The following is a 14,434-nucleotide window of genomic DNA, read 5'->3' as shown; positions in this document are numbered from 1 at the left end:
GACTATTATTAATAATTAAAATTATTTAAATATTTATTAATAATAGTAACACAAAGTAATATTAATAAGATAAATTTATTTATGGAAGTATTAATAATATTATTAAGTAAATTCTTCTTTAGTTAAAAATAATAATTATATTTATGGTTAATTATTAAATGTGAAAATACTTACATATAATTAAAATATTAAATATCAAAGGTAGGTAATTCATGAAAATATTTAATATTGAAAATATACTATTTTAAAATACATTTAAAAATAATAAATAACGAAGTATTTATAATAATATTAAATATTAAAATTATTTTATTTATTTTTTAAATCATGGATCTCATGATAATTAATTATAATATATATGTTTATGTCTTAATTATCAATTTAAGAAATTTAATTATTTCAAAATATTTAATGATATTTTTGTATATTGTTCTCTCATTCATTTATCATACATATTACTTTCACTTTTTATATGTAAACTATATGATAATTTAGTTTCCCATAAAATTATATTATAAATAATAAAAATAAATATTATATTTATATAACTTTACCAAATAGTTTTTAGTTTATAATTGTTATATTGAACGAAATCCGATCCATAATTAACTTACACAAAACAAACTCTTAAGAGTGAATTATTTGATTAACTATCTCAATACAATTATTTTATTGTACAATTTCATTTGAGTGAGCTAAGGGTGTATCCTTGAAAAATGTTACTTATGCCCACCGCTCGGTTGGACCGTATCTCTTAAAAGTGTAACATTGGCCCAATCTTCATTCTAGTCGGTCGAGGTTGTATCTCCGAAAAGGATTACTTATGCTCGTCACTCGGTTAGACCTGGTTGGACTGTATCCCTTAAAAGGGCTACTTCGGCTCAATCCTCATCTGAATTGGCCGAGTTTGTATCCATGCAAAGGGTTACTTATGTGTGTCGCTCGGTTATACTACATCCCTTAAAAGGGTTACTTCGGCCTAATCCTCATTCGAGTCGGCCGAGATTGCATCCTTGAAAAAACTACTTATATATGTCTGTTGTCGGGTTGGACTGTATCTCTTAAAAAGGTTAGTTCGGCCCTACCTTTGTTCGAGTCTGCCGAGGCTGTATCCTTGAAGAGATTACTTATGCTCGACACTCGGTTGGACTGTATCCCTTAAAACTGTTACATCACCTCAAACTCCGTTGGAGTCGGCTGAGGTTATATCTCTGGATAAAAGTTTACTTATGCCCGACGCTCGATTGGACTGTATCCACTAAAAGAGTCACTTCAGGCCAATCCTTATTCGATTCGACCGAGGTTGTATCCCTAAAAATGGTTACTTATGCTCGCCGCTCAGTATAGTGACCTTTAAAAGAGGTACTTCTGCCCGAACTTCAGTTTATTTTTCTCTCGGACCAGTGGACTGTATCCCTTAGAAGGGTTAATTACGCTTAATCTATGCCAAGACAGAAAGATAATATTCCTTCACTACACTACTTTTTAAAGGTGTATTCCGTTTGGGTTTTAAATTCTCAATCGTAAACAACAAACACAATTGTTTTTGGAGAAATCTTGCGTCAGCTTTATTGATTTCAAAATTTGATATGTAAAAACATAAATAGAGTAACCAGGCCTCATTTTGTGCTTCGTTTGACCAGCGAGATTGGTAGAAATAATTTATCCCCGAAGACGACACTAAATGTTCTTCCGATAATGAAGACTCTTCGTTCTCTTTCATCTTTGCAGCTGTGCTCGGCCTTAATTAGCTTGAGAGTGTGGTGGAACTGACCTTGAACTTCGGGGGGAGTACCTACAAAAGAGACTCTGATGCTCAAGTTAGTGTGTGAGCAGGGAAAGAATCCATAAGTCTCAACACTTTTCCAATTGAATCGTGGTGGTCCGTTCTTGAACCAGGTTGTGCAAGCTGCCCTTATGGGGTTTGCTTAAGAGCAAACCCTAAGAAAACCCTTGTAGGTCGGCTGCGACGTCGTCGAGCCTTATGGCTTAAGAGCCGATTGGAACATGGAGCCTTTTGTGTGTGTAGTTTTTACAAGTTTTTAAGGTTTGTTTTGCTTCGGGCCCGAGTTGGGTATAACATTGATGGACTTTTTTATGCTCTGTTGAGGTATTGACACCTCTTTTCGTGGGGTAGCCTCCCTTCTTGCCCCTTGATTGGACTCCTGAGCTTTTAAGAATGATATGTAATTATTTTTCTTTAAAAAAAATATTCGAATTAAATGACAACACCATGAGCTTTTTTAGAAGCATGATGAGAAAATTAAATAGCAAGAACCTAATTATGTATAATTAAAAATAAATCTCAATAAATAGCAGCGAAAGCATTTTTCCTTGATTGGAAACTGTCGCTAACTTATATGTTGATTGAATATTAATAGAAACGTACGTGTGACAATTAAAACCCTTATATTGATCACACATACATATGCTATTTTTTTAAACAAAAAGTTGCCATTTTGAGGCTCCATGAAAGATTGTGCCAAATCTAGTACAAACCATTCGACTTTTGTTTCTCTAGAGAAGATGTGACGCACAAAATGAAAGTGTTCGCAACTCGTACCAAATCTACTGTTGAAGGGCTGATGGGTTTTTGGGGCCTTTTAGAATTAATCTCTCTTTGTATTGTATTGCTTTATTGCTTTGTTATTTTCTTTTTTTTTTCTCTTTCTCTCTTGTATTAAGGGTTGGAGTACCCCTTGTACTCCCTTTTAATACAATCTTTGGCTTACCAAAAATAAAAAATTAATGACTAGTTCGAACACCAGGAGCGTACCCAAAACCAAAATATTCAGGATATAAGACCATCTAGCTAGCCAATAAACCCAAAACCAGCAATCCAAAATCAAATAAAAACCTTCAAACTCACAAACCCACCGGCAAGACCTACAAATTACAATCCCAACAAACACCCCAATAACCAAAGGCACAAAAAAAAGCACCAAACACAATCACCGGGAGGAGCATCCAAGGGGGACCACGACGACGAGAACAACAAAAACCGAACCCATCTAACCCACATAAATCCAACAAAAACAAAGCCCTATCTAGGAAATGAAGGGACGCACGACAGGAAAAGAACAACCAAAACACTCGAGAAAATAACCTGAAATCCATATAGCAGATTCAAAGAGCACGAGAAGCGTTAGCGAAATCAAAAACAACTTGAGTCATGCCGAACAAGAGGCAAATGCTTGAAACCTCAGAAACTCAGATCGAAAACCCCAACAATCCAAACTCAAGAACACATTGTCTTTAATTAATTACGTACTACGACTTATCGTGAGCGCATTCATATCTTTAATAATCTTTGGTAGAGTCATGTAGCCCATATACGCTTATAAAAAAAAATCAAGCTCATATACTTGAGTAGGTTTTAATTCATTTACACTCACTCTCTCTTTAATTTATTTCCAATTAATTTTTTCTTATATCATTTTTTTTGAAAGGCCAAAGAAAATGTATATAAAATAGCACAATGAGTGCCTAACTCTATAACCTATATACAAAGGCTAACAAAATGTTGGCACGGTACTTTTTCTTTATATCTTTCATGATATTTCATATCATATTAGTTATCATCTACTTCATTATCTCTTCTTTCTTCCCATTTTTTTTTTATGTTTCTTCCCATCTTTCTTGAAGTGTGGGTGGAATTGAGGCGTTGATTAATTATTATTGTACTCTGGTATATAGTTAGATAAAATGTTTTGATTCACTCGCACATTTCTTTCTCTTTTATTTCATTTTTATTCACTTTTAACTTTAATTTGTATCTTTTTTTTCTATCACTATATTACCTATCATATTTCTTTCTTTTTCTCTTAGGTGTAAAGTGTAATTAAAATTTAAACTTATAGCTTGAGAAAGATCGAGCTCTGAGACTTCCATAATTTAGGAATACATTAGGTCAGTTTTAATTAGTTATTTATTTACTTATTTTGAATTTGAAACATGAGGTAATAATGTACTTACACCAATCAAGTGGATAAGTTAGCAAGTTATGTACTATAATACAATTTAACTGAAGTCTCAAATTCTAATCTCTATATAGGATGAAGAGAGGGTTTTGGGGCACAAACTGAATAAGATTAGCTTGGAGAGAATCTTTAACCTTTAAGTGATACAGAAAAAGCACCAAACACATTAAGCACATCACAAAAACAAAACTCCATGGCAAATCTGTAGGCACTCTGATGAATCATGGACTGTTGAAACTGAAAGTAGAGGTTGATCCCTGAAACCAGGACTCACTCACAGTCTAACAGCTCAGTAACCACGCGTCCTCAGTTCTCCACACCACTCTGCATGCTCAGTTTGTCCTCACAGAACCTAACCCTAACCCTTTTAACTGCACTTCAACACTCATCTTCTTTCCTGGGTGTCTCTATCTCCCTCTTTTGGCATTTTTACACCCCTAACTTAATGCTTTATTAAATGCCTGACGTTATTTCTACTTTCTGAGCTCACTCCACTCTCCTTTTAAGCAACCCCTGATCCATCTACTCTGATCACATCACTGATCTCACTTCTCTCACCCTTGTTTGTTAATTTCCTCTCTCAAAAATGCAACCTGTGGCAAAAGCTTCTTCTTCTCCTGTTTCTTCTGGTGAAAATTCCATCACAACCAGGAAGAGGCAAATGGGAATGTGGCTGAGCCTTAGCCAACCTGGAAGCCATGGCTATGGCTGTTTATACTGCAGCAAGAGGTTCAGCTCCGTTCAGGCTGTGGGAGGGCACCAGAATGCTCACCGAACCGAGAGAGTCGAATCGGAGATGCGCCAGCTGATCATGATGAATATGCGAGAGCGTGAAGATGAAAAACGGAGGGAGATTCAAGAGGGCAAGCGCGTCGAAATCGCGCCTTCGACAGTGATCACTGCAGCACTGCCAGGTGCCATTGATGGTGGAATTGAGCCAATTGACTTGGAGCTGCGCCTCAGCGTCGTTCCCCCAAAGAAGGTGGTGGAAATCTGCGGGTTCAGGTCTACCGCGAGGGTAGATGTTCGTGATCATGCCATGCCTCTCAGAGCTGGTGGTGCTGGTGCAAGTGCAGGTGGTGGTGCTGGTGGTGGTGTTGGCTGGAACCGCGCCTTTGTGAACGGTGCTGGTGGTGAATTTGCAGGTGCTACTGATCAGTGGATGATGGCCAGGCTGCTCGCTTCCAAGACCTCCTCCAAGAAGGACATGGATCTCAATCTTAAGCTTTGATAATTATGGAGTAACTTTCTCTCATGCCCTCCTTATTGCAGTCATCTCTTATAATTGACCAATCAAAATTGGTCAGTATTATATTATCATGTCATATTAGTCGATAAAAGTTTTTAAATTAGTATTTTGGTGATGGCAGCATAAGGGTCCAAAGGCATGAGAGAACTAGCCTATAATTAATGATCTCTTAGTTTCTGAAAGTATATGTGTCTTCAATAAGGCTGTCATTAAGTGCCATTAAGTGTCTATTTGACTTGTTGTGTACTATCTGGGGCTTCAGTTAATATGTATGCTAGTATTTGAAGTTTTATATATTTACTTAATTGCCTCTATATATGTGTGTGTTTTCCCCTTTCTTATATAAGAGTGCCATTAACGTTTTTTTTAAAAAAAAGACAGAAATGATAATTCACAGATAATGATCGATAGTAACATCACATAACAATAACAATGTGAGCAAAAGTCCACCAAATGTTATAAAGCAAATCTAAAAATGAGCTTGTCTCCATTAACGTGCTTTTTTAAACACATTTTTCAACATGTAAGCTAGATTAATTTTTTTTTTTACTGGAAAAGAGGATTTTATTTTCTATTTACGGGATTTTGAATCCCTCTTTCTCTTTCTGTTTGAAAAATTCGTAAATTTCTTTGGTGTATACGAGTTAAAGTGCGTCAAGTATCTTTTAAATTATCCAAATCATTTTGAATTAATTAATAATTTTATTTAATTTAGTTATTAATTATTTATGTGGAAATATAAATAAATAAAAATGATGTGGATAATGCCATGTCATCTATGACCCGCCACTCAACACTCTCGCCGGAGCTCCGCCCTCCGATAAGGACTAGAACCAAAATTCTTGCAACTATAGGGAGATATCGGCTAGTTTTTTTTGGGGAGAGACTAAAATCAAAAGTCACTACAAACACAGGGACCAATTTGACCATTAACCCAAGAATATATTATCTTTGGGTTGCAATTTTGCCGGTTTAGGTTTTGGATTGCAATTTTGTTGCGATGTATTACTTGTTTTAATCAATTCCTAGATACTTTTTCATGGGCATATGCGCGGTTATTGGATTTGATTTGTAGCATTGAGGAGTTTTAATCACGTTGTTATGTGATTCATGTACTATCAACCTTTTACCATCTAATGAAATTTGAGCTTTCTAAAAAAAGAGAATATATTATCCTTCCTCTTTTTCCTCCCGATTCCTAATTATATTAAATATAACCTTTAATGGTTTTGTGTTTTTTAATATGCTAATAAAATATATAAGTGAAAAGGAAATTTTCACGCAGTAAAGCAGGGAGTGACTATTTAGAATCAGAGAAAAATTTGAAATCAATCTCTTTTCTGTATTCAAGTGAACGTGAGGTCTCCTCTTTATACATGAGAAACCCTAATCTATTGTATAACTGCCTTATACCCATGTGGCTACCATTGGTGCCTATTGGGTACTTTTGACCTATTGAATATAACAAAAACATCTAAACCACAACCGCTTTTTAGCAGCTCATATGATACGGTCGCCCATGAAGAAGAGGTCGCCCGTAAAAGGTAAGATCACCAATAAAGATGGGGTTGCTCGTGAAGATAAGATTAGGTCTCTCAAAATGAGGGAGGTCTCTCGTCCAAATATGCTTGTCTCAAATTTTGCATTGCAGACTTAAGTCTCATTTAGTTCACAAGCCCCCAAAGACATCGAGCCTTAAGCATTAAGGCAAAATATATCTTTTTAGCCACATCTTGGACATCGCTCAACCGGTCCACGAGCCCCTAAGACCCAGGTCATTGTGTATTAGGGCGAGGTGTGTCCCTTTGCATATTTAGACCTAGATCTTTGGGAAAATAATGATATAATGGAGATGGCTTCAACTTGAAAGCATTCCCCAATCTTTTTGTTTTCCGCACTCCATTATATGTGTGGAATTGGATTCCAAATTTCTTTCTAAAATTTGGCTGGTGTTATTTGTGTCTTTTCTTTGTTTGATTTTGCAGGTATTGAATGGATCATTATTTCTGGTTCACTGAGATTGTACTAGTGGAAGCTTTATTGTTAGTGAAGATTGGACTTTTGTTGGAACTTCTGCTTTTTGCTCAATATGTGAGGATGGCTTTTACTGTGATCTTATAGCTGTTGGGATGGCTGATCCATTAGCTTGAAGATCACCATAATTCGTGGAGCATTTGTAGTTCAAGGATACTGCTGGAGTACTTGTTCAGGAGATTTTGATCCCGAAACTACATATTTGCAACTTGAAGGAAGGCCATTATTTGACTAGTTGATATGTATTTTCCTTTTCAAGGAAATTACATTATTGGAACTGTACAAACTGGCAACTTTGGGGTTTGCACAAGATATTCATTGGAGTGTTGCACTAATAATAATTGTTGGAGTGCCATTCTGAAGGAACTTGCAGGCAGTTTATAGGAACAAAGTGGCTGGTCTTCAATTTGCTGCTCTGCTTTGAAGGATTTTGTCTGGGCTGTGGATTTTTAGCTAGTTCTCTTGAATTTTGTTTAGTCCTCTGTGGAGACTTCCTCTTGATTTCTGAATTCATGTACTTTTTTTCTTTCTCCAGGTTTTTCTAAGGAGATTTTTCCTGATAAGGTTTTAATGAGGCATGGTTCTTTAATCTGTCTCCATGGAGGGGTGGGTGGTGGACTTCTACTAGTAGTAGGTTCTATAATGTTACCATGTAACTTTACTACTTTTTTTCTTTCCTCCTCTTTTCTTGTTTGTATTGGGTTGAAATACCCTTTATGCTTCACTTCAATATAATATATATTGCTTATAAAAAAAATTACATGTTTTTCGCATTTTCCAACTACAAAAATGATCATTAGTTTTCAAATTTGATTATAGTGCCATGTCGTTCCTATTTGGTGGGCGTGTTTTGCCTGGCTCCGTCAAACATCACATTTATTTCCATCATACCCTGACCGACTTTCAAGCTAAATATCCAAAGGGTTTTGCATGATTTGGCTTGTGCTTGATAATTTTTTCAAGGCTTTTATTATATGGAATAGTTAATTGTACAATTGTGGTTAGATATGAATAATGTTATGTTTACAAACCATTTCCACCTCCACCTTACTTAAAGAAGAAGAGAAAAGAGAGAAATGAGTGATATGATTTGTGACGTGACAGAAAATGCAGAGAGAGAAAGGAAGAAAAATGTGTGTGGAAATGAGATGGAAGAGAAAATGAGGTGTGTATATATCATTACTCGTTAGATATACATGGCTTTTGCTTAAAAATTCATCCAGGCTTTGGCTTGGGACCCAAGGGCCCTCGGGTTACCCATGGAAAGACTTTGGCTCGATGTAAGATAAATCAATTTAATTGAGGCTTTAAGTGCATGGATCTTAGGCTAGCAACATATTATTCGGTATTTCTTTATAGGAAAATATTAGTTGTTAATTATTAGTAAATTTATTTCTTCATCAGGGTTTGAACTCTAGCTCTTCACCTTTCATTTTCCTTAGCTCACCAAGTGAGTTACCCATCCCACCCCGACATATTATTCGGTATGATTCACCTGATTTCTTATGATTAAACAACAAACAAGAGAAAAGTATAGAAGATAAAAATAATTTATGTTTAAATTAATTTTTTTAAAGCAAAATATATATAAAATATATAAGAAAAGTTGAGAAACAACCTCTCTCAACATGGGTACAGTACCTCGCCAGCAAAAGCATGACAAAACCCAGCTACTTTAAATTAATGGTGCCCACTAGGGTGGACTGTTTTCATTTTGGTCCACCGGTGGACCAAGGGCATTACAGACTTTGCACAAGGGTTATTTTAGACTTTATCTCTTTCTATTCTTCTCCTTCACACTCTCTCCCTGCTTCCCAGACCAATCTGAATTTGCACCTTCCTCTCTCCTTCTCTCTTCCACTTTCTTCAACCTCCTTCGCCCTTTCAATTATGATTTTCCTCTCGTTTTTTTTTTTGAAGTTGCAAGAAAGCCTTCCTTTCCCATAAATCAGATAAAGCTACAAAAACCTCTGATCTTGCAGGATCAATATTCAATAAATCATGTATTAGCTTGTTTAGCTTTGAATATTCAGACTTCAGCTTTAGAAGCCTTGCATATTCATCCATACCCATCTTTCTTGCCCCATCATCATAATGACTGAATAAGAAGTCATCAAAACAAAAAGATTGAAAAGAGATGAAAAACGGTTAGAATTTTAAAAGAGGAAAAACACCAAAGACACAATATGAATCAACCAAATCTGGAAAAATAATCAAAACTTTTATATCTTTCTCCTTTTCCCCCTTTGCTCTAAAAAAAAAATCAAAACTCTGATTTCCCATTTTCCCACCGAAATTTCAGGAATGCCATTCATTTTCGTTCTTATCTTCTACTGGTATTTTTTTTCTACTTTATACAATTTAATTTTACATTTCGTGTTTTTTAATTTCACTTTTTTCTTGGTAAGGGGTGGGTGAAGAACAACATTGAAAGTGTAACACCAACATCATATTTGCAGTGTTAAATTTGTGGAATGAGAAGGAGGGATATTGAGAAAAAGAGGAAGCCAAACCCTGTCAGATCAACGCTAAACCCAACCCCCTCTCCTCCACTCTCTCTTCCCAACAACTAAGGTTGGTTCTTCGATTGATGGCAACCCAACAAGCTTAGATCTGCTTCGGAGGTAGCAAGATCCGCTTTGATCTGTTGTGTTTTATGGAAACCCAACCCAGCAAGCTTCGAAGGCGCATCGACCCAGTGGAAGAATAACAGAAAAAGGTGGAAAAGAAGAAAGGGGGAAGAGGCCAGGCGTGAGAGAACTGTGTGAAAGGTGAAGCAAATGGTGCAAAGAAAGAGGTAGATCTACAGATCTGTTGAAGGAGGGGGTTGATTTACAGTTTTATCCTTCTATTGTTGATTCAATCTTAACCATTCATTTAAAGAATATTCTAGGGATCTTAGATCTAATGGTATTAAACCAATGGTGCACCGGTGGACCAATATAATAAAGGTCCACCCTAGTGGGCACCTAAATTAATTACTACTAGAAACTAGTAATCATGTGCGTAGTTCAATTTTCACGTAGTAAAAGGGTAAATGGATTGACTTGATGTAAATTTCCAATAATTATTTGTGGAGAAACAAAAATTATTTTGAGTCGAATTCATATTCGGGAGTTTCTAGAATATCTCGATCTAAAAGATACACTTCGCTCTAATGAATAATTAATTAATGTCTAGGGGTCGGGACTTGTTGACCGGTTGGGTGATATTTGAGGAATATAGGTTAATGCTGCTATAAAAGGCATACATGATCATCATACTTTTTTAAACAAAGATCGATATTTCATTTCATTGATATAGGAGATAGATGAAAAGGAACATCCATGTCACCTTAATGCTTAAGACTCGGTAGGGGCTTGTGGACAGGAATGAGGGAGACTCAATTCTTGAGTGCAGAATTAGGGCCAAACGTATTTGGATTTTTTTTTGGAAGGCAAATAATGTATTTATATATATTAAAGGTGAAGTTGAAGACCGAGAACAAAAACAGGGAAAACTAAACAGCAGCACAGCCGTTTGCATCCTCTGTATCAGTGGCATCTCCCAAACAAACCAAGAGTTTAAAACGCACAGTGCAGTAGCCAATCTTGCTGCAAACAACCATAGCCCTATTCCACCATCATTCAGCAAGGTATTCACAGTCCACCAAGGCACTCTAGAGTTGGAAGTGTAAGCCAATCATAGGTACGGTTGAACAACGGAATTTCTTACTTTTTGCTCTTAACCAATTCCAAGATTTTAACTTCGCAATTTCCACAACCCACTCTGCATCCTTTTGACAGTTTTCAAATATGATTTTGTTCCTTAGCCACCAAACATATTTGGATGAGAGACCTCCTTCATCGCGAGCGACCAGATCTCATCTTCATCATGGGCAACCTCATCACGTGGTTTCCAAAGACCAATTATATATAGTTTTGATATTTATGTGATCTTGAATTGGTCAACGTCACTTCCCTATATACTTGGCACTGGTAGTCACGTTGTAGGGCGGTTACGCAATAGACTAGAGTTTCTCATGTATAAAGAGACGACTCAAATTAGAGGTAACCTCATATTCACTTTAATCTAGAAAAGAGGTTCAGAGGTTGAGTTCGGAATTTTCTCTAATTCTAAACTTGATTCTCTCAGGTTCAATTATCTGCATGAACATGAAACAATGAATACAACTAGAAGCAGTAACCATAGCTACAAGATAGAACACAACACGATGGACGTTGAATCAAATGCTCACCTTCTCAGAAACGTGCTAATTAAAGAGGTGGGGCTGGAACTTGAATAGGAATAATAGTTTTTCTATACAGATCGAGATTGCTATAAATCACAATTCGATCCAATTTTGTTACCATTATGCAAAGAAATTTAATCGATAGTACCGGGAGAGATATGATCCATTATTGTTCTGGGTAATGAAAAGGTTCAAAAACACAAAACAAGTAGTAATACCGGTTAATTAGATACAAAGAAAAGTTCAAGAGCAAGGTTAAGACCAGACATTGCTCAAGTTTCAACAAGATATGGTAATTAATACTTACATATCACTATTTGGAAAAGATGAAATAACTATAAAAATTAAAGACGAAGTTTTTAGTTAGAGATGGATTCTTTAAATAATTCGTCTCTTACTAGAGCAATATATCTTTTTTTTTATGCTTAATATGTCCTAAATTTGCGTAGCTATCACATTTTTTTCTAATGGTTAACTTAGGAATGAAATTTAACTATGAAGAATGATATATCCACGGCCTATGCTATTTGAGGCTATCAATTAAGCCAACCATCATGAGAATATATGACTTCACTCTATTATTATTATTTTAAAGCAAAAAAAGATTATATTAAATATAGATGACTGCTCTTTTGTTTTTTAATGGCTTAAGCACTTTTGGTCCTTCAGTTATCACGATTTTACACTTTTGAAGCAACCTGGAGGACTAAAAGTGCTAATTTTTTTATTGGAGACCAAAAGTGCAAATCATAATAAGTGAGAGACCAAAAGTGCTATTAAGTCTTTTTTTAATTTGGGTGGAGATTTTTTTAGAGCAAGAGGGAAGAGTTTTTCTTAATTATGGTATTTTTATTGAATTTTTAGATTTTTAATTAATTCAGGATTTTATGAGTTTTTATTGTGATTTGCTAGATTTTGATCGTTTTTATTTATATTTATTTAGTACCTTTTTAAATTTTAGATTTGATTAGGATTTAAGTTGTTTATTTCTTGATTTTATCTTAATTTATCTTATTATTTATTTAATGTTAATTTTAGGAAATATTTTATTTTATTTTAGAGTTATTTTTAGAGTATAAATTAATTAGGATTTAGGTTGTTTATTTTTATCTTAAATTAATTAATATTCTCAAAAAATCCCACGTGTCATTCTCAGGTTAATTTTCATAAAAAAAAAATTCACGTGTCATTTCATTTGATAGATTCTCTTATGTTGTGTTATTTTATCTTGAAACCGAAATTTAAAATGTTTGTCATAATTATCTTAGATTTACGTAGATTACTTCTTACTAAATTTATTTCCAAAACAAATCTTGAAACCGTTTTTACTATCTCTTTAAATTAGGAAAAGTCTCAAGCCTAATTTACTACATATTTACATGCTGGAATCCCGTGATTTCTCATTTTATTCTTTCTCATGATCTACAATATAAAAAAAATGTAATGCTGAGATTATAATCCATTAAAATTTAAAAGATTTTTCCTAATTATCTAAGATACTGCATCAGTCATCTCCTCATCTATATATTAATATATATTAGAAAAGAATTAGATAATTTATCTTTTGTTGACACGTGTTTCCTAATTCTAAAATAGATCTTGAAACCGAATTTTAAAAGATTTTCCTTAATTATCTAAGATTTAAACAAACACGCATAATCACATTCATGATTAATTGATATATAAATACAATATATATATTCTCCGTCACGGGTAAAAAATACTAGTAATAATAAATAATTTCTTTTTTGTTACAAGAGGAAACCATAATTCTTTTCCTCCTGTAACCAAAAAAAAAAAGAGGAAACCATTATAATAATTAAATTAGTACAATATTATGTGTACAGTAATTTATTTTTTTATAGTTTTATTATATATAACATTAAATATCCTATTTATTTAATATATAAAATATGTATTAATTTCTCCATCTCGTGATTAGGGGTGGAAATAGGCCGAGCCAAGCCAAGTTTCGCGTGGCCTAGGCCTGACCTGCATTATCTTTTCATGGCTCAAGCCTGGCATGTGGCCTATCAATAGGTCAAATTTTGTGGCTTGGCCTGGCCTTTTCTAAGGCCTGACCTGGCCTACAAGCCTGCTTAAAAGCCTATTTAACAGACAATTTTATCAAAAGAATAGGCTGACGGGCTAATAAGCCTTTTATATATCATTGCACTTTCTTTTCTAATAAAAAAACATGTATCATTGCATTTCAAAAACTAAATCTGTATCATTGAATATGTCTAGAACATTTCTAATCTAGGTTAGGGTAAGGACTTGGGGTTTTCTTTTATACTAAACTATACATCAGTTTTAAAAAATCAAATAATATATTATTATATTATATTTATTTATATTATTAATAAAAATAATATATATAAATAGGCCGGCCTGTTAGGCCAAATAGACTTTTTTAATAGTTTGAGCCTGCCTTTTTTAGTTAAACAAGCTTTTAAAAAAGCCTAAGCCTGACCTTTTTAATAAACGAGCCGAGCTGAGCCGAGCCTCTAACGAGCCAAGCCATAAGCCCCTAACGAGCCGCCTGGCCTATTTCCACCCCTACTCGTGATTGCTTGGGAGGAGATTTTTTAGAGTAGAGAATGAAGAACGTATTTTTATTTTTAAATATAAGAATTATATAATACTTATGATAATAAATTCCTATCGATTAATCAAAAAATTGCTACTTTTGAAAAAAAAATTGTTTCAAAAAGAAAAAAAAATTATGATTATAGAAAAATATTAGTATATTACCTCCATTTGAAAATAAATGTACACTTTGAAAGAAAAAAATTATTTCATAATAACTATTCACTTAGAATTCTAAGGGAGAAATAATTGATGTTTATCCATATAATATATTTATGAGAAGAATAAATGAAAAAAAGATAACAATACAATTTAATGGATAAATATGGAAAAAGTCAACGATATTAATTA

At 34.3% G+C, this 14,434-nt stretch overlaps 1 protein-coding gene across 1 annotated transcript; it reads left to right on the top strand.

The window, feature by feature from the left end:
- Nucleotides 1-4,566: 4,566 nt before the first annotated feature.
- On the top strand, nt 4,567-5,211 carry LOC130743714 (uncharacterized). The gene has a single exon (XM_057595944.1). It carries the CDS (start codon nt 4,567-4,569, stop codon nt 5,209-5,211), a length of 645 nt encoding a protein of 214 aa, XP_057451927.1.
- Nucleotides 5,212-14,434: the final 9,223 nt, after the last annotated feature.

The sequence above is a fragment of the Lotus japonicus genome, chromosome 1, assembly GCF_012489685.1.
Source record: "Lotus japonicus ecotype B-129 chromosome 1, LjGifu_v1.2".
In the NCBI taxonomy this organism is placed as follows: Eukaryota; Viridiplantae; Streptophyta; class Magnoliopsida; order Fabales; family Fabaceae; genus Lotus; species Lotus japonicus.
The sequence above is the reverse complement of the archived record's forward strand: the minus strand, read 5'-3'. Positions and strand labels throughout refer to the sequence as shown.

Excerpts from the sequence above, each read along its gene's own strand:
- LOC130743714 (XM_057595944.1), top strand. The coding sequence starts at position 4,567 with ATGCAACCTGTGGCAAAAGCTTCTTCTTCTCCTGTTTCTTCTGGTGAA.